Source organism: Drosophila nasuta, chromosome 2L, assembly GCF_023558535.2.
Source record: "Drosophila nasuta strain 15112-1781.00 chromosome 2L, ASM2355853v1, whole genome shotgun sequence".
Taxonomy (NCBI): domain Eukaryota; kingdom Metazoa; phylum Arthropoda; class Insecta; order Diptera; family Drosophilidae; genus Drosophila; species Drosophila nasuta.
Window position 1 is genome coordinate 18,070,458 of NC_083455.1, and position 18,288 is coordinate 18,088,745.

At 38.8% G+C, this 18,288-nt stretch overlaps 1 protein-coding gene across 3 annotated transcripts; it reads right to left on the reverse strand.

Annotated features, from left to right (window-relative positions):
• Window positions 1-170: 170 nt before the first annotated feature.
• On the reverse strand, window positions 171-18,131 carry LOC132798805 (protein pinocchio). 3 transcript variants are annotated; one of them, XM_060810787.1, is made up of 5 exons: window positions 17,962-18,131; window positions 16,977-17,328; window positions 2,497-2,575; window positions 1,286-1,535; window positions 171-1,205 (listed from the first exon to the last, which is right to left on the reverse strand). In XM_060810787.1, the coding sequence occupies exons 2-5, from the start codon at window positions 17,326-17,328 to the stop codon at window positions 984-986; spliced, it is 903 nt and encodes a 300-aa protein (XP_060666770.1). In that variant the 5' UTR covers window positions 17,962-18,131; the 3' UTR covers window positions 171-983. The 3 variants fall into 3 exon arrangements, with proteins under 3 accessions (XP_060666770.1, XP_060666773.1, XP_060666772.1); XM_060810790.1 differs by lacking the exons at window positions 16,977-17,328; window positions 17,962-18,131 and adding an exon at window positions 4,052-4,585 and having other exon boundaries at window positions 2,497-2,572; XM_060810789.1 differs by lacking the exons at window positions 16,977-17,328; window positions 17,962-18,131 and adding an exon at window positions 4,052-4,584.
• Between the last annotated feature and the right edge of the window lie 157 nt (window positions 18,132-18,288).

Consider the following 18,288-nt stretch of genomic DNA (forward strand, 5'->3'; position numbering starts at 1 on the left):
AGTATATGTCATATGGATTTTCACAGAAAATCTTCAACTTTCATTATTGTTGTTTTTTGAGTAATGCTTTCTTCTTTTCCCAATTGTTTTCTCCACCATTCTTCTTATTTTCTTTCTTTTTTTTTGCTTATTTTCTGTTTTCTGCTTGTGCGTTTCTTTTTTTCTTACAATCGTGTTGAGCATTCTGCATTTTAATGGAAGATTCAAATTTTCTTTATAGTTTTTCTGTTTTTTTTCCAACTGGATGTGCACCAACAATTGTTACATAAATTCTAAGTTTTGTTTTTTGATTTGTGCACAACATTTTTTTTGGCAACAATAACTAAATGTTAACAACAATTATTGTTAGATCGTTGGACTCTGTTTTTTTGCTTGTCTCTTTTTTCCTTTAGCTACAATATTAAATTCACTATTTGTTTACAAACTTGTATTGTTTTACATTTGTGGCTAATATCACCGTTATCACTGCGCTGTGCTTAAACTTTCTTTTGGTTAAGTTTAAGCTAAATGTAGTCTTCTCTGATTCCTCGTATTCTGTCTACTGCTTCGTGTTGTGTTGTGTGTGATTATTACAGTGCAAACAAATAATTAATTAACTGCTTAACGCTAATTCAACACATTGCAGAACTTATCGTAAAAAACTTGAACGCCGGTACAAACAATAATCAAACAAACAAAAAAAAATGTACAAAACAAATAAAAAGGCGAATAAACACACTAAGAGTTAAGAACTAAAAAGAGCTTAGAAATTAAGCACTAAATTTAAACATGAAGTGAGAGATTCCCACTCGTTGCGGGGCAGCGAGCAGTTTTAATGCAGCAATAAAATAATAATGTGGACTTGCGCCATGTGGCATGTGGCATGTGGCTTGGTGGCTTGGTGGCTTATGGCTGATGATGTTATGCTGTTACGCAGTGTGGCGCCAAAAGGATAATTAAAGGAACACTGTACTGTAAAAACATTTCGTCGTCACGGCGACGCTTCAAAGGCGTGTAATTTTATTCGTCGCCGTTGCCGACGTCGTCGACAGCTGCTCCAGGCGTGAGCACAACTCTTGCGCCAGACGCAGTTGATGCGCCGCAGCAGCGGCACATGAAGTCGCCGGTCCATTGCCAGTTACAGGCAGTTGTTGCACTGCAGCGGCCATTGCTTCCGGGAAACTGAGGCAGACACCAACCCAGCGTGCTTTGCTGCAGGCATGCGACTAAATAAACAAAGAGAGAGACAAACAATACAATTAATTAAACAATTCCGATATGTGTGGGAATGCAATGTAAAACTCACCATGGCAAAGTCGCGTTTCCATTGCACACCGCACTGTCCATCGCAGAGGGGGCAGGGACGCTCGAGACTGTAGCCACCGCATTCGCTGCAATCGAGGGAGACATGATCATCGGTCCAGGAGACGCCACACGTAAAGCAGGAGCCAATGTGTTGGCGCAACTCCTCAATGGTCAGCACATTGTCCATATTAATCTCCAGCGGGCTGCCGACCAAATCGGGCAACGAGGCAGACAAACCCAAGCTGTGATGACTGCAAAAAGAGAGCGAAAGCAAATATGTAGATTAGCAACTGATAGACACCAAGTAAATATGAATGCTAATATGCTATCGATCATCGACTCAGGGCCCCTTTGAATCCGCACCTGAACTGCCAAGCGAAAGGCACGCCACACACACACAGGCCATGACCTTGCGCAGTGGGCGGACATCGGCAGTGTTCAGTTGCTGGCGTGATTATGATAATGAGCAGAGCAGCGAGAGAGAGGGGAAGCAGAGTGTGTTTCGGGGACTGACTGTACTCAAGCAGTCACAGCAATAGCAACAGCAACAGCCAACAGACAGCGGCAGCTTTCGCTCGATCATGTGAGCGCCGCATTGTCGCCAGATTTTATTGTTGGCACAAGAGAGGCGGGCAACAGACAATCGGAGAGAACCGACAGAGATAGATAGAGAGAGAGAGAGAGTGAAGAGCGCACGCGGCGTATTATGATAATGCGTTAACACTTATACACAGAAGAACAACTACAACAAAGCAGCAGACAGTAATCATACTATATAGTTGTTGTACTCTGTACCCCAAATCACGATAAGATTGCGAAAAGAAACTATGAATGGAAACGCATAATCAAATCAAATAAAGGTGATTGCTGGCCAAGAGTCACAGTCACAGTCACCATCACAGTCATAGTTGTAGTCAGCGTTTGGTTCCCCCTAACTGGCCCTGACTTTGTTTACAACGCCTCAAAAAAAATTAGCAAATGTATCGAAACAAATCGCATTGAATGGCAGCGAAGCGGCGCCGCGCTGTCATTCATTTAAAAACGGAAATGGGTTTCCAGCTAAACGGCTAAATTCGGATATGAATCACAACACAGACACAGCACACACAGGGCGTATGAGCAATCTGGCCATAGATAGATCGATCGACGCATATTATTATATGGAGATATATTGCTAATAACTCGATATTGATCTGTATTTCTTGTACTTACGCGAGTGGACTGCAAATGTCGGCAATTTGGGGAGCACGAACGCTGGCACTCGACATAGTTGTGGCTGTTGTTGGTACTGCTGCAATGAAAATAAAAACAAAACAGAAAATCAGAAATAAGGAAAAGTTGAATAAAACAATTAAGCTCAAGAGTCAAAAAGGGGGGAAGGGGCAACAATCAAGTGGGGGCACGTATATGTCAGGGGCAATATAAAACACAAAACGACGACAACGACGACGGCGCCAGGTAAACAAACGCACGAAGGTAAACGAGCTAGTTGTGCAGCTGCCACCAGAGAAGCGTGTCTATGTGTCTATGTGTGTGTGTTAAGTTTGTGTGTGGCTGGGAAGTTATTATTAAGTATTATGTGTGTTGTGTGTGGGTATTATAAAACACTTAAATGTCAAAAAAAAAATTGCATGGCAAAGCGTTGAAACGAATTGAGCGCAACTGTACCATCAACACAGCAACAGCTGATTGCTTGCTTGTGGATGCCATGTGGATGTGGATGCTGTTGCTCAGTGTGTGCGTGTGTTGACTTTACGCTTTAAGCTTTTCTTAACTAATTCCAAGTACGAGTCTACACACAAAGTGTCAATAAACGGCATTCTGCGAAACAGTGACAAGTTGGGGAACAACCGCTAAAATCCGGTTAAACAAAAAATAACGCAACTTTTGGGAGATGCGTCATTCCCAAAACAAAACAAGCCACCAATATTATACATATATTTTGTATTATTTGTTGTTATTATTATTATGGCAAGCCTGAATCGCAGGAATCCGAATTTGGGTCTTGGCGGCAATTAAAATAAACTTTTAATTTGCGCAAAATGCCAACTAAATTGCACACCATACATGTTGCAGGTGTATCTATGTATGTTTTTATATACTATATACTATATTTATAGTCGGCACGAGCGCCATGTCTGTCTGTCTGGTTGTTGTGTGCAAATCTTTTGGATTTTGGCAGCATTGCAAATTTTTATTTTTGACACAGCGACGACGACGACACATGACTGCTGTCTGTCTGTCTGTCTCTCTGTTCGTTGGCTTTCTTCGCCGTTGTTCTTGCGTTCTATATTTAGTTGATCATATGAGCACACAGCACCCATAATAAAATGTAATCAAAATGAGCGAGACGTGCTAAATTTAAAGCCTCAACCAAAGACACCAAGTTGACAACAATAATGGCATACAATGGCTAAATTCTGCATTTCTGCACAGCTGCTGTTAATGCAAATGTTTATGTTAATGCCATGTTAAGTGCGCACTGCTTCGTTGACATGTAAACTCTAATTTTTGCACTCGCTCGCACTAATGCTGATCTCTCTATGTATGTATGTTTGTGTATCTAGAAGCTATCTGGGCAGGCAACAGCAAGCAGCCTCCTCAACTCACAACTAGTTGCATTTAATTCAATTTAATGTGATTTATTTATAGAAGGGCACTCACACAAACTCACATTGAACAAGAATGCAACTTTGTTTTGTGTGTTTCTATATTGTGCTATGTGTGTGTGTGTGTGTCAGTTTATTTTAGGCACGGAAATACTTACATCTGTTGTAGTTGGTGGTGAGTGTGTAAATTCAGAGAATATCTGATTGCTAACGGCGCAAATGATTTATTATGCACTATTAATAATCCAAATTTGGTTGCTGTTGTTGTTATTATTGTTGTTGTGGTGGTTGCTATTATAGTTGGCCTTGCATAAGCGACAACAATGAAATTGCTTTGACAATTGCTTTTAAATAATTGCAATTAAATGTAGTTTTTCTGTTGTTGTAGTATTGCTGGTTTTTTTTTTTGCAAATGATTGTTTAACTTTTCACACACGCGCGCGTAATTCACGACAGACAGTTAAAAACAGTTGTGCACAAAAAGTATTGTTTTTTGCGCAATTTGTTGAAGAAAATGTTAATAAACTAATATTGTGACAGAAGCTGCAGCACACTTTTTTAGTTGGGCTTTCAATTATGTTTTTATTTGAATTTTTTTCTCCTTTATATAGGTTGAAACAAATGGAACTTGCTTGTTCGTATAGTTAGTTGAAGCAAGGTAAAAGCCAAAAGACCAAGTGGCGTGCACGACAACACAAAAATTACTCAAATGAATTCGCTGAGCGCGACTCGCTTTTATAGCAAAACCAGCGGATGTGCGACCGAATACGCAATACACGAGAGCCGATGACGGAGCACCACCACAGCTAGTGAGTGAGAGTGAGCGTGGCTGATATTGCCATCGCGGGCGCAGCTGTTACTGCAGTGTGCGCACATGTATGTGCGCGTTTGTGTGTGGGCTCGAGAGAGCGCTGTGGGAGTGAGGCAAGGCAGGCAGAGCGAGAGAGTCGATATGACAAAGCAAAGCTAACGAACTTGTCAGCTGAAATTTGAAAATGTGTGCGCACCAATACCATTGCAGATCGTACTACATATATGTATGTACGTGTACAATGCGAAACGCAACGCAGAATGACAGAGCGAGCCGAGCGTAGGGTAAATCAAAGTTAATGCTAAAAACAAAGTCTCAAAAGTCAGCAGACAGCACTAAAACCAAATGATGCTGGCCAAATTGGCGGTATACGCAACGCATACATATGCGAGTATTTATGTAGTTGGCAACAGTCCGCTACAGTCTGCCTCCTCATGATTATAACAACAAAACAAAACAAAGCAAAACAAAAACACAAGACTGTGTGCCGATCATCAACCAAATGAGAGCATCATCATGGCCTCTCACAGCCACACAGAGAGAGAGCGAGAGTGAGCGCAAATGGCAGATAGTGTGAGCGAGATAGTGAGAGAGAGACAGAGAGCAGAAACACAAGGCAACAAAAATTAAAAAACCCAAAACTAATACAAACAAAACACGTGAAGTGGAGAGTGGAGAGTACGTATACGCAGAGTGGAACAAGTCTAGTATATTGACTAAATGTAAACTCTCGAGGGGTTGTTGACGTAGGTAATTTGGACAAGAAAACACAGACCCAAGAGGAACGTCAGCAACAGTTTCAGCGGCATTTTCATTTGAATAACAAATTATTTTCGCGATGCTGACAGGTAAGAAAAAAATATAGATGAATAGATGGATAGAGATAGTGTCCCGCTGTGCGGGGTGAGACGAGAGCAAGCTGCAACGCAGGCAGGCGGTCCACAACCTGGACAACAGGTAAATATAGCGCGACCTGCGCTTTATGGCTTAACTAGAACTGATTATCCTACAGCAAGGTCTTATCTGCTTCCCACTCTCTCTCTCTCTCTTGCTCAGTCTAGTCCGTGGTAATCTTATCAGCGTGTGGCAAAAAAAAAGTGTGGCATGAAATCTATAACAGCTGTAACGATCACTATATATTTCAAAGTCGAAATTTAGTACCAGCTAATGGAAATTGCCATTGCCGACGTCTAGTGCTAAAGTGCTAATAAAAAGGCAGCCCACAAAAAATTCGCATGTTAATAGGAAAATTTATTGTTTATTTTATTTGCAAGTCGCAAGTCGCGCGCGCTCATATTTCGCCAGCTCCACGAAAAAAGAAATATATGTACATATATAAAGGGAGCTGCCCCCAAAAAGCCACAGATAAAATGACCCTCACCAAAAATAATGCAATTCAGCAGCGAAAACAACGACAACGTCAACGTCAAACTATATATAAAACTATAAACAACACAGCCTCACACGAACATGAGCAGAGACACACTTATACATGCACTTATAAACAAATTGATGTTTATTTAGAAAGGGGCATCATGATCGTAATGATCATCTTCATGATCATTTTTTGCCAGATTTGAATATTCCTACGGCACACTTTTCGCTTGTCGTTTGCTGACTGACATTCAACGTTTGAATGCGGCGCAGTTTCATCGTCATTTCGACCAGGGAGAAGATTCATTATTGTTATTATTGTTTATCATCACCGTGATCATCATCGTTGTCGCATTGGGTTTGAGCGTTTGAGGGAAAAAGACCATTGTCATCTGGGAAGGTCGAGCGGCAATTACTCGTGATGAAACACCTCTGTGCGATGGACTCCTTATTTGAGACAGATTGCGTCAGGCCACCAAATGAACCAAATAATATTTAAACAATATATAATTTGCAAAAAAAAAACCTTTTAAAAATTGTTTTTAAGTGCGCTACAATCTCATTGTTTATTCGTCGTATATTTGTGGTACATATTTGATTTGAGTTGAGTTGAGTTACCTGAACTCTACTGTAAAGCTTGCCCCGGCAGCTCAATGAGTAGCTCAAGTGTGAGAAAGAGAGAAGCACGAATTTCTCTTCTTTTGATTTTTATTATTCTTGAACTTGACAATATTTTCGAAGCACATCAGACAAAAAGAAGTGTGTGCAATATATATTGTATTGTATTGTATATATTTTATACTGCGTTTACAATCGTAATAAACATTTTCAAGTTCAATAACCAGCCTTATTTAATGCCTGATAAGCTCAACACACCAGCTCTAGATATACGATAAACACAAAAAATCTGAAATGCTATAGCGAATTTTGAAATTTCAGAAATATTTACAAACAATATTTCAAACAAATAAACTGAAGGACACAACTTAGTCCACAGAGTTCAGGGAACTATTAAACGCTGCGGGATTTCTCTGCATCAACAGGTAAAGTTCATGGATATTCTTTAAGGTTTAGACTGAGATTTGTCAAAAACAAAAGACAGGGACATCAATAGCTAAAGAAATGCGTTTCCGCTGTCGTTTTTGCTATATTTAAACTGACAGCAAAAATGCGACAAGAGATGCTAGAATTATCGGGAATTGAACGGATCTTGAGTTATATTTGATTTCAGCGAATAGATTAACAGACACGTGACCTTCAACAATTAAAAGAGAAGAGATAAATTTGTATTATTCATGAGTTAATTTGAATCGTTTAGTATTCAGTTGACTCATACTTGATGATCAACCCTCGCTCAAAATTCAAAACAAAGTGAGGGACATGAACAAGTGCGGCTTGAGGAGACATGCGCTTCCTCTTTAGCTTTTTAGCTTTAGCTTCAGCTTCAGCTTTACAGTTTTCTGCAGCAGCAGTTCAAACAACTCGTGTCGGTTGTTGCTCATTTGTTTCAGATTTCACAGCTATGCAAACAAAGCTGCTCCTGCCTGGCTGTGCAAGTGCTTGCCAATTGTTGTTACGAATGTTATTTTGTATTCATGCATGTGTGTGTGTTTGTGTGTGTGCTCGACTCTTAAAGTAAACAAATAAATACATATGGATGCGATCGACCGTTTGTTGTTGTTGCAGACTTGACTTCAAGCCCAGCCCCAAATGCGAGACCTGCAAAAACAGTTGACGTCAATGCAAAACTGCGGAAAATGTCACCAAAAAATGAAAGAAAGAACAGTAAGAAAATAAAATGAAATAAATTAACTTTGCATTGTTTTGATCACTTGATCATGAGCCGAAATTGTGACCAACATTGCTGTTGTTGCTGCTGATTCACGGCTTACAGAGAAATCCATCATTTATGTGGGAGTGTGAGTGTTTGTGAGTGTGTGTGTGTGCGATAATTCAAGTGATTTCTAACCGAGAAATTCCAAGTCAACGGCGCCGCCATCAAATGCTAATAAGTTCAACGAAAAAAAACGCAAAACGAGTTTTGATTTTTTTTTTATTTATTATATGTAGTAGATTAGCGCTGGGCTTCCCTCGCTTGCTGATAGATTTGTGCAAATAACGGCTAACAACTGTTTACTTAATTAATGGGGGGAAAAATACTTGAGAATTCACCTGAGAGCAACTCTAAATGTAGGTAAACAGGGCGGGGTTGTCTTCCCGCCTTGCCATCAAAACGAAAGTGGCATTGAGGGAGGCCGCAGCACGATCAACACATCATCATGATCATCATCAACTCAGAACAGGAAAGAAGTGAAAGAGGGAACAAAATGCTTTTAACTCACGAGTTGATAGATAATTGGCTAGGAAATTCACGACCTCTTGGCGGAGGGAACACGAGAGTGCAGCTGATCTAACTGTTGACAATGGCAATTAGAAGTGCGCGAATTATATGACCGGAACGTCTGGGGCACTTTTTCAGAATGGGAGGGAAAACTGTGACCCTGAACTTTAAGCTTTATCTACGACGCAACTGCGATCGTCTGCGATGAACAGCTGTTCAGTACAGAAAATTTACATAAATCTCGCAACAGTTCCGCTTAAACTATTTACATATGCTTAAAGAGATAAAAACTAATCTGTGCGATTAAGCGGAAACAAAATGAAAGATTTACGGTAACAGTATCAGTACCAGACGAATGTTATTAACAGAGCTGTTAAGTAAACAATTGAAGAATACTTTGCAAACAATGATGATAAACTGGCTAGAAAGATATTAGCAAAACTTAAGCTTGCTATTTGGATTATATGAAATTTATTAAGATAAACCCATTGCGATTGGCGTAAAGATAAAAGATTAAAGTATATGTAACACTAACAGACGAATGTTAAATAATTAGCTGTTAAGTGAATGTCTTGAAGAAATCTTTTAAAAGCAGGTTGAAAAGTTAGAAGTAAAGCCTAAGTTTCCTATATAAAGTATGTAAATTAATTGATCCAGAATTAATTGGGATTAGATTAAGAGATTGCAGAATGTAACACTAAGAACTGTTAAGTGAATGTCTGGAAGAACATTTTACAAACAGGGTCGATAAACTCATTACAAATATATTAGTAAAGCCAAAGTTTACTATTTGAATAAGATGCCTTAGAATTATGCAATCGGAGGAAAATTAAGAGATTACAGAATGTAACACTAACAGACGAATGTTAAATAATGAGCTGTTAAGTAAGTATATGAGGTATACTTTAAAATTATCATTTTAAATTTGATTAGCTGGCTAATAGAAAACTTGATGAAATACCCTGTTTTAAATAAAGTTTATTACTTTTGAAAATTATATAAATTGATCACGTAATTATGAAAACAGATTACAGCCTTCAAAATAACCAATTGCAAGCATAATCGTAACAGTTTATGCCTGTCACAGTTAACATGCGGAAGAAAGAGTTTTTGGGTTACTCGCAAATTTGCAGTTTCTATTTGATATTGATAAATTACATATGGGTGTCAAGGCGTTATCTTTTGATATATGCCAACGGTTAATCGGCGTTTTATTGATTGCTCGATAATACACATAAAAGGGGGCGGGACAACTGTGTCAATTAGCCAAACTGGTTAACAATGGCAAAAAGCAGAAACAACAACAACAAAAGAAAGGTGCTTATTAAGGAAAGTTTCCGAGTTGCGCCGTGGGTACATCAATTATACTTTATCTGGGTATAATAATGTTGTTTGCCAGTTTAAATACTTTAGTTATTAGTGCTTTGAGTAATTTTCATCAATTATTTTCATGCTAGCCGCCGCCGTTGTGTTTTTTGCAATTATTATTTCTAATAAACAATTTTCTCTCTCTATACACATATAGTAAAGAGTCAAGAGTCAGTACATTAAGCTAATCAACAAAATTATATATATGTGTATATAGTAGGAAAGTCATGTGAATGCAATCTCGTAGAATGTTATTTATGCTCGTTTCGAGTTCCCAAACTTAATTTGCCGCCTAATTTATGGGATAATACATCCATTATGCAGAGGCGAGAATTAAGTATATGCATATTCTATATATATATATTTTCGTATTTATATCGCTGCTTTTCCTATACGTATACGACCTATCCATTGTTCCCTCGCATTGCCGCATTGCTGACGTCACGAATGGGCCATAAATATATGAATGCTGACGAGATTGTAGTTTGTTATTGTATTTAAATATATACACACACATATAGAAGTGTGTGTGTGTATAGGGTTTCACAGGAACTGCCCCTCATATCGGACCCAATGGAACGTCAATAAAGTCCAAGCATTTCACATTATCAGAAACCTATTTGCATCGCTAAATGCGCAATCGAGCAGAGCAACTACACAACACAAAAAAAACCCCAACTAGAATAGCTGCGAATACTTCTTCCGCTGCGACTGACTATATACTATACTATACTAGATATCCCGAAAGTCCAAATAGCTGTGGCATACCTCGACCTATAAGCCTGCATAGCTCAAGTATTAATTAACAGTTTTTGCCTGCTCGGTGTGAAATGCAAATTTTCGTATGACAAAAAAATACAAAACTGAAACTTTACGCTAATTACACGTGACAACCTGCTGGGGCCGGATAAAAGAAGAAGGTTCAGTTCTATATATCTATATAGTATATTAAATAAATATATATGTATACATTGTAAGCATAGCATTGTGTGATGATGATATACGTAAGTAAATCTCAAGTGATCTGACCGACTATTTAGTTGACTTTAACTGAGCTGACGTTGTTGTTGTCGTCATATTATCATCATCATCATCATGATGATGAGCACTTGGCTGTCGTCTGTGTTAGATTTGCGTCGCACGAATCGTTTGTCCACACACACAAGCACACACACAGCAGCCTCACACACACACTTAGAGAACAAACTGAGAAGATGAGTTAAGTTTCCAGTTTAAACCGATTGCTACTAAATAATGTCGTTGTCGTTGTTGCTGTTGCCGTTGTCGCTGCTCGACAAGACTCGCTTTCTTGTGTGTGTTAAAATTGTAAATTGATAAAACAATGAAGCGCTGCAATGAATGAATGAAGCGTAATTTATATGGAAATCAATACAAATACACGACGATACGCGCCATCGATAGTATAAATTGTTGAACGTATTAGTCAAGTCGAGAATGTTGTAGTCGTTGTCGTTGTCGTTGCTATCATTGTCTATGTCTGACCTGCCCCCCAAAACTTTGTGTCCAGCCCTGAGATCGAGTGAATGCCAAGTGGTTCATATTATCCACTTCGCGCACGTTCCATTGACACTTGTCGGTGGCATTAGACAGCGCCATCACCACCGCATCGACAACGACGACATCGACGATGGCTCAAGTATCCGCTTGGCTTTTGGTTACTTGACTCTTTCTTCGCTGCGCTCTCTCTCTCTCTCTCTCTCTGTCTCTCTATCGTTGAGGTTATAACCGGCTGGGACCCAAGTGAATCGGTTAGAGGCCGCTTCACACACGCACACACACATTCCAAACACTCACACACTCATTGAGTGTGTACTACACTCTATTCATAACAGGCAACCGGCAAATTTTTTGTTTGTTTTTGGTGAAGAGCGGCGCGTGTAGAGCGAAGAAGAAGCAAAGAAGAGGCAGCTGGCAATTGAAGAAAAGGTCAAGCTCGATCATCAAATTGCATTTTCGGCACCTCGAACCTGACCACAGCGCAATTTGAGGCGACGCGTGGACATTGACAGCTTATCAGCCACAGCAGCAACAACAATTCTTGAACTGCACCGAGCCAGAAACTGAGAAACTTAAAACTGAAACTGAGGCAAGAGCGCGACTTATCGCCCTCGCGTCGTCGTGTTTGATGATGTCGGCAACAATTCAATAAGCCAAAAATAAGCAAAAACATAAAAAAGCACAATGAATACTAAGCTACTGATATTTGGCTATGATATACCCTGTAACCGGTTTGGGCGACAAAACAGCATAACAATGATAATATATGAAATTAAAAATAGAATAGAAATGAGCTTTAAATAAAAACATTAAAAACCATGCGGAGGAATTCTAAAAATTTGCATCAAATATAACGATGACTGTGCTAAGTTAATACTGTAATAATATTTAAACAGTTCTTCCAAATCTATACAACAAAAAACTTCCAATATAAATTGATCTTAAAGGGAATAACTAGAACCCATAATTACAATTACAGGACTTCTAAAAATTTGTATCAAACATAGTGATGAACGTGCTAAGTTAACACTGTAATAATATATTCAAAATTCTACCAAATCCCTACAAAAAAAAAACTGAAAGGGAAACACTTAAATCCATATTTAAAATGAACTGTGGGAAGTTCTAGACATTTGCATAAAAAATAAAGCAATGACTGCAAAGTGAATATTGTATTTAAATGAAATACTTTTCTAACCCCCTGTGAAAAAACCTAAAACTTGTAATTTATAGCAACTTATTCTAAGAAAAATTACTTTAATACCGCTTATTCAACTGAATTTTTTCTCTCTAAGAATTGTGTTAATGAACTGCACGCTTTAACGGCTTAATAATTCCAAATATTTTGCTGAGCTGTCATGGAAAAACCTAATGAATTAACTAAATACATAATATTAACGTGTTAAATAAACTTGTTAAGTAGTTCACTTTATTTGTTGATGAGCTGATGTCTAAATGAAAATACAGTCGTCTTGCGAGAATAAAAAATGTACACATAATATGATAGAAATAAATAATTTTGTAAAATCAAATTATATAAAAAACAAATATTCCATTAAGTCAGAAATTTCGCCAAATCATTTAAAATTTAGTGCAAAAAAAACAAATATTGCTTTCCATTATAATCTTTGTAGGCAGCTCTCACTGTACTTAGTACACTTTCTTTTGTGTGTGTGAGCAACAAAATGGAGAACTAATTATATATTGTCGTATGCATGTTAATCACAAATTTAAATAATCAATTGGCAAGCGAAATATTTGTGCGCAATTTCTTAATGAAGTTGACAGTTGCAGAATGAGTGAAAAATAATTAAATTAAATGAATTAAATTATCTTTGAAGTGAATTGACGAACAAAGTGTTGCATAAGCTGTGTATACCGCGCATTATGTAATTGCAGGGTATAAATAGTCTGCGCGTGGCGTTCCATTTGGTTTGTCTATAATGAGCATGGGAACATAAAAAACACAGACACACGATTTCGTATGCACAATCGAGCAGACAGCACAGTTTAAAGGTGGGCTATAGCTATAGCTATAAAGCCCCTCCCTCCCCGGGAGGCGACGATCGAGGGGAGGGGAAGGGAACGTTGTCAGTACTCGGTACGTAGCAGTGCGAAATTGAAAACGGTTTTATTTTTAAAATTTGTCATTACGTTTGTCGTTTTAATAAGCAATTGCATAAAAGCGCGACGTTTATGTAAGCAAACTTGCATGCCTGGCCATGGGAGCAAAAGTTGACTTTGCCAAGTGCATTCTGAGCGAAAATTTCGTATTATTCCCATCGATAATCGAGCTTGAAGCGAGAGACGGTGGGCGGGGGGCGGGTCAATGTCTGGGGGGATATTACACAGACAATTCGAATACGGATTGATGATATAAGACCAGCTGACTGGCAAATATATATCGATAAGGAGCTTCGTACTATATTGTGTAAGTTGTCTGGAAAAACTGATTTCAATGATTCATTAATAATAAGAGTACTGACTTGTACGAAGGTACGTAAATTACTGAATGAGATAAGATGCAAATAATGATGATGATGATGATCATCATCATCACCAAAGTAAAGTAAAAACGATAAGGCAAAGTAATAATAATTATATGGGGAAATACCTGAATCACTCTCTCGCAATCTCGCAACCAACAATTGAATATTTATAGAATCTTACGAACTCGAGTAATTAAGGCATTTGTCCCATGCATTTACTCGGAAGTGCGCACATCGTAGAAGCCTCAAGCGCCAGTTATGAGGAAATGTCTGATAAAATTCATAGTACATTATCTATAACTGTATCTAGGCGCATTACCAAAGCTAGACCTTTAACATAGTCATACAACTATGTGATAAATTATATTTAGAATTCATATAAATTTATTACAAACTCATATAACGCTTTTAGTCATACTAATATATTATATTTTACGCTTTTATTCATGCGAATTGCGATATTCGCTATTAATCATAAGCATTGCGGGTTTCTCGTATTTTTACTATATAATCCACTTAAAGCGCAATACAAATTAACCTTTAGGCGGACTTAAGTGATAAACATTTAAGCTCAGTATAAATATTTGCATACCAGATGCGGTAGTAAAGAGCACAAAATATTTCAACAACATTCAAAAGAAGCTGTGCGCTGTCGTATTTGCTTAAGCTCGGAATTTTTTTTATAATGCTGAAGAAATTCGCTTCTGTTTAATTTAATGTTTTTTCCTTGTTGACAAAATCGCGTAAAATAAAAGAGATAGCTACACGTATACCCTGTAGTTATGCTTGATATTCTAGTTCTAATTGTAATGCACTGCTTGCAATTATGTTCAATTGCTTGGCACTGCTTGGAGTGCATATGCTGTTATCCACAAGCAGTGCAACAGGCGACTGCTTCCTTAGCTGCTGTTAATGCGCTGTTAGGTGATCCACAAATCAAGTATGCGCCCAGTATGCAAGGGGTATTCAAACAAAATTACTTTTATAAATTAACCTGTCTGCCACAAGTAACAACCTACAATTAAATACAGATTGTATATGCCTCAGAAGCGATTACTCAATTATAATCACTTTCCCTTTCGTTTCGCTAGTCGTGTTCTAAACTCGTCGACGCTTAACAAATCTCTGTGGGCGGCCGCCCTTTAAATGGCATGTTGTAACTTCCCCCAAAACGACCAACACACGTGTCGAGTGCCACTTTAATAAATGGACTTTGAAGCGCCGCACGCAACAATCATAAATTGCGCGTTTAAGCGTTTGCCCAGTCGCCAAAAACAAAACAAGGAAAATGACATAGTATAAACTGTTTGAGTTCGAGTGTGTGTGTGTGTGTGTGTGTGTTTATGCATGATATTTCACTTTATATTGTAGGCGTCGCTGCTAATGTGCATAATCCCTCTGCCCCAGGTGATTAATGTTTGCACAATTTGTAGTCTCCCTAGGCAAATAAACGAAAAACTGAGCAAATGAGCAACTGAGAGTCGAGTCGAGCCGAGAGCCGAGCTGAGAGTCACAGTCGTAGTCGTAGTCGCAGTTGTAGCCGCAGAGCGTAGAACAAGTCACATGATAAACGCGTGAATTTCATAAATTTCCAACGACAACAGAAACGTGTGAATAAGCGACTCGCACGCTTTGTTTATACAACAAGTATGCGGGCGCATTTCAGCCTAATCAGATCCGCGAATCGCAGATAAACCGGCAAAACAGACACAACAACAATTAGCACATGAATTCTTCTCTTTCACAGGATCTGATCGATCGCTGGTGAATCGCAATTGGGCGATGATCGAACGATTGAATTGAACAATTGCTCAATATTTATTATTGATCAGTTGTGTAAATTTAGCAAATTTCCTTCTAAATATAAAAAGCATTGCAGCTGAAAACTGGCGATTCAAAAGTCCAAACAATGAACGGCATATTTTGGCATTATATATAAACACAAAAGTATCTATATGTATATATTATTAGGGGAGCCACTCGAGCGATAAAGCTGACTATATCGCTGCCAATTGATGTTAATAAAAGTGTGCGCCAGTTTCCGCTCAATCAAATCAAATAAAGCGAAGCTAATTCTCAACGTTTTTTTTGCCGAAAATGTAATACGCTCGCCAATTGTTGAAACAATTTTCATGTGCGTGATGGATGGAGGTCTTTGATATATGGCAGGTATAGCGAAAGAGGTTTTATTTGCCAGTCAGCCAGTCAGAAAAGAATTTATATGCTTGTCTTGGCCAAGCATTGAGTATAAAAGTCCAAGTGGGTCGCAGAAAAGAGCACAGGGACGCGATATGATATATGTACATAAATATACTATATAATCGTACTAGTCAACGACCACGCCCACGCACCTGTTAATTAGTCAGTTGGAAAAAAACGGCAAACTGATAAGCACGTCGCACGTCGAACGTCTACAACGCAGTCCGCAAGTAATTCTAGGCATCGATAAAGCAAAACCAAACCAATATCTGTATATAAAACAGTTTGCCGTTCCACGTATCAGTTGATTGAAGCATGACCGCTGATCGCAGCTATAAATAGATCTCAGGTTGATCTACTCGAGACGATTGTAAAAATAAATTGCAATCGCGTACGAGTTCGAGAAACTTGAGACAATATTGACATCTGTTACATCAGCAACAACGTATATATGAATATTGCAATAAATATTTGCATGGCTTAATTGCAAGTCTATTAATTAACAATAAAGAATAAATCGACAAAAAGACGTCGTCGCATTCAAATGAGCAACTAACATTCCAGGCTGCTGTTAAGCCACACAATACATTTTATCAAGGCAGCAGCTAACATGATATGCAGCTGTTAAGAGCAGCGCTGTTAAGCTTTATACAGATAACGCACGTTTGCAATCGAGTAATATATTGAGGTCTGCGGCATGCTATATTTGTATAGCAATAAATACTTGAATGGTAGCCTATTAATTATCAATAAATATATATCAGCAACAGTATTCGCATTCAAATCAGCAGCTATCATGATATGCAGCTGTTAAGCTAACAGCAGCGCTGTCAATTCTGCTTTGCTGGACATCTAAGCTGCTTTTTAAAGTTTTCTGTTAATCATTGTGTTTGGGGGAAGCACGTCTACATTGCTTTGTCTGACTGTTGTGTATTAAATGAATGTTTATTGTAGTATGTATAATCATTTGAGCAATAACTTACCTATAAAATTCAAATTGCGTAGTGCTGCAGCACAGCTATTTGTTGCTGTGGCCACAGTTAGCTTGTCGATTACGACTGCTGTCGTTGTCGTCGGGCCGGGGCAAAAGTCTGGATCATCTACATCAAAGATAATGCCGTCTTCCCATTCGGTGACTATTTGCGTTGATTTTGTTAGCTGTTGTTGTTGAGTTGATGTTGTTGCAGTTGTTACTGTTGTTGATTCCAGCTTGAGTTGTTGTTGTTGAGCGTAATTGCTGTTATTGTTGATGTTAATGTTAACGACGTTGCTGTTGTTGTTGCTGCTGCTGGCAAACGAGTTGTTGTTGCTACTTGTTGCAGAGCGTTGTTTCATCTGTGGAGAAAAAGAGACGCAATTAGAGAAGTGTCGGCGACATGTAGAAAAGGTGAGTGTACGTGACGCTATGCAAATATCAAACAACACACGTGGCTCCCTCTTCGTCTCTCCACCTCTCACACTCATTGTCACTGTCTCCAGCTGCAGCAAACACACACACACAAGAGACGTGAAGTTATTAACAGCACGCTTTGTGCGTTTCTACGTTGCGTTCACTTTGGGCGGGCGAGCGCAGTGAAGCGGGCGGGAAATAGAGTGGATAAACTGGAGCGACAGGACCAGACCAGCTGTTGCTGCCTGTTCATACTCACACACACACACGCACACATGGGAGGTCAAAAAACATTCACACATGCAATCGCACATATTGCAAATAATGCCGCTTGGCAATGCAAATCGCATATGCAAAATCAATAGATGCATTATTTGGGTGAAGGCTTCATCATCATGCATACATGCATGCGTATTTGTGTGTGCGCCTTTCTGAATATGTATGTGTTTCTAGCTGCTGCGATGCAAATACAAAAAAAATAACGCTTCTGTTTTTGTTTTTGCAATGCCGTTTGCCTGCGTGTGCGTGTATGTGTGTTTGTATGTGCTTGGGGGGCACTTACCCCAGCGCTCACTTACTTTGTGCAAACGTTCTACGGCGTTTGATCAGCGTTCTATATCCTGTATTTTCCAATAGCAAACAATGATATCCACTCTGTATATTATATTTTAAGCAATAACTGCAGCACTTGCATTGATTTTAAGCGTTTAAATTGAATGTTTTGCTCGATTTTGCCAGCGGACTACAAATTTGAGGCATTCACAATCGTGCGCGGACAGCAAAAAAGTTGGCAGCCCTTTTTAATGGACTGCGACGACTATAAGCGTTATCGACACACCACCACTCAATGTGAGTTGTATACCAAAACGCCGTTAGCAATTTTGAAATTAAAAGAAAATATTGCT

Excerpts from the sequence above, each read along its gene's own strand:
- LOC132798805 (XM_060810787.1), bottom strand. The coding sequence starts at position 17,328 with ATGAAACAACGCTCTGCAACAAGTAGCAACAACAACTCGTTTGCCAGC. Across the intron at positions 1,536-2,496 it reads GACATTTGCAGTCCACTCGC|TCATCACAGCTTGGGTTTGT; the intron begins GTAAGTACAAGA and ends CTCTTTTTGCAG. Across the intron at positions 1,206-1,285 it reads GGAAACGCGACTTTGCCATG|TCGCATGCCTGCAGCAAAGC; the intron begins GTGAGTTTTACA and ends TTGTTTATTTAG.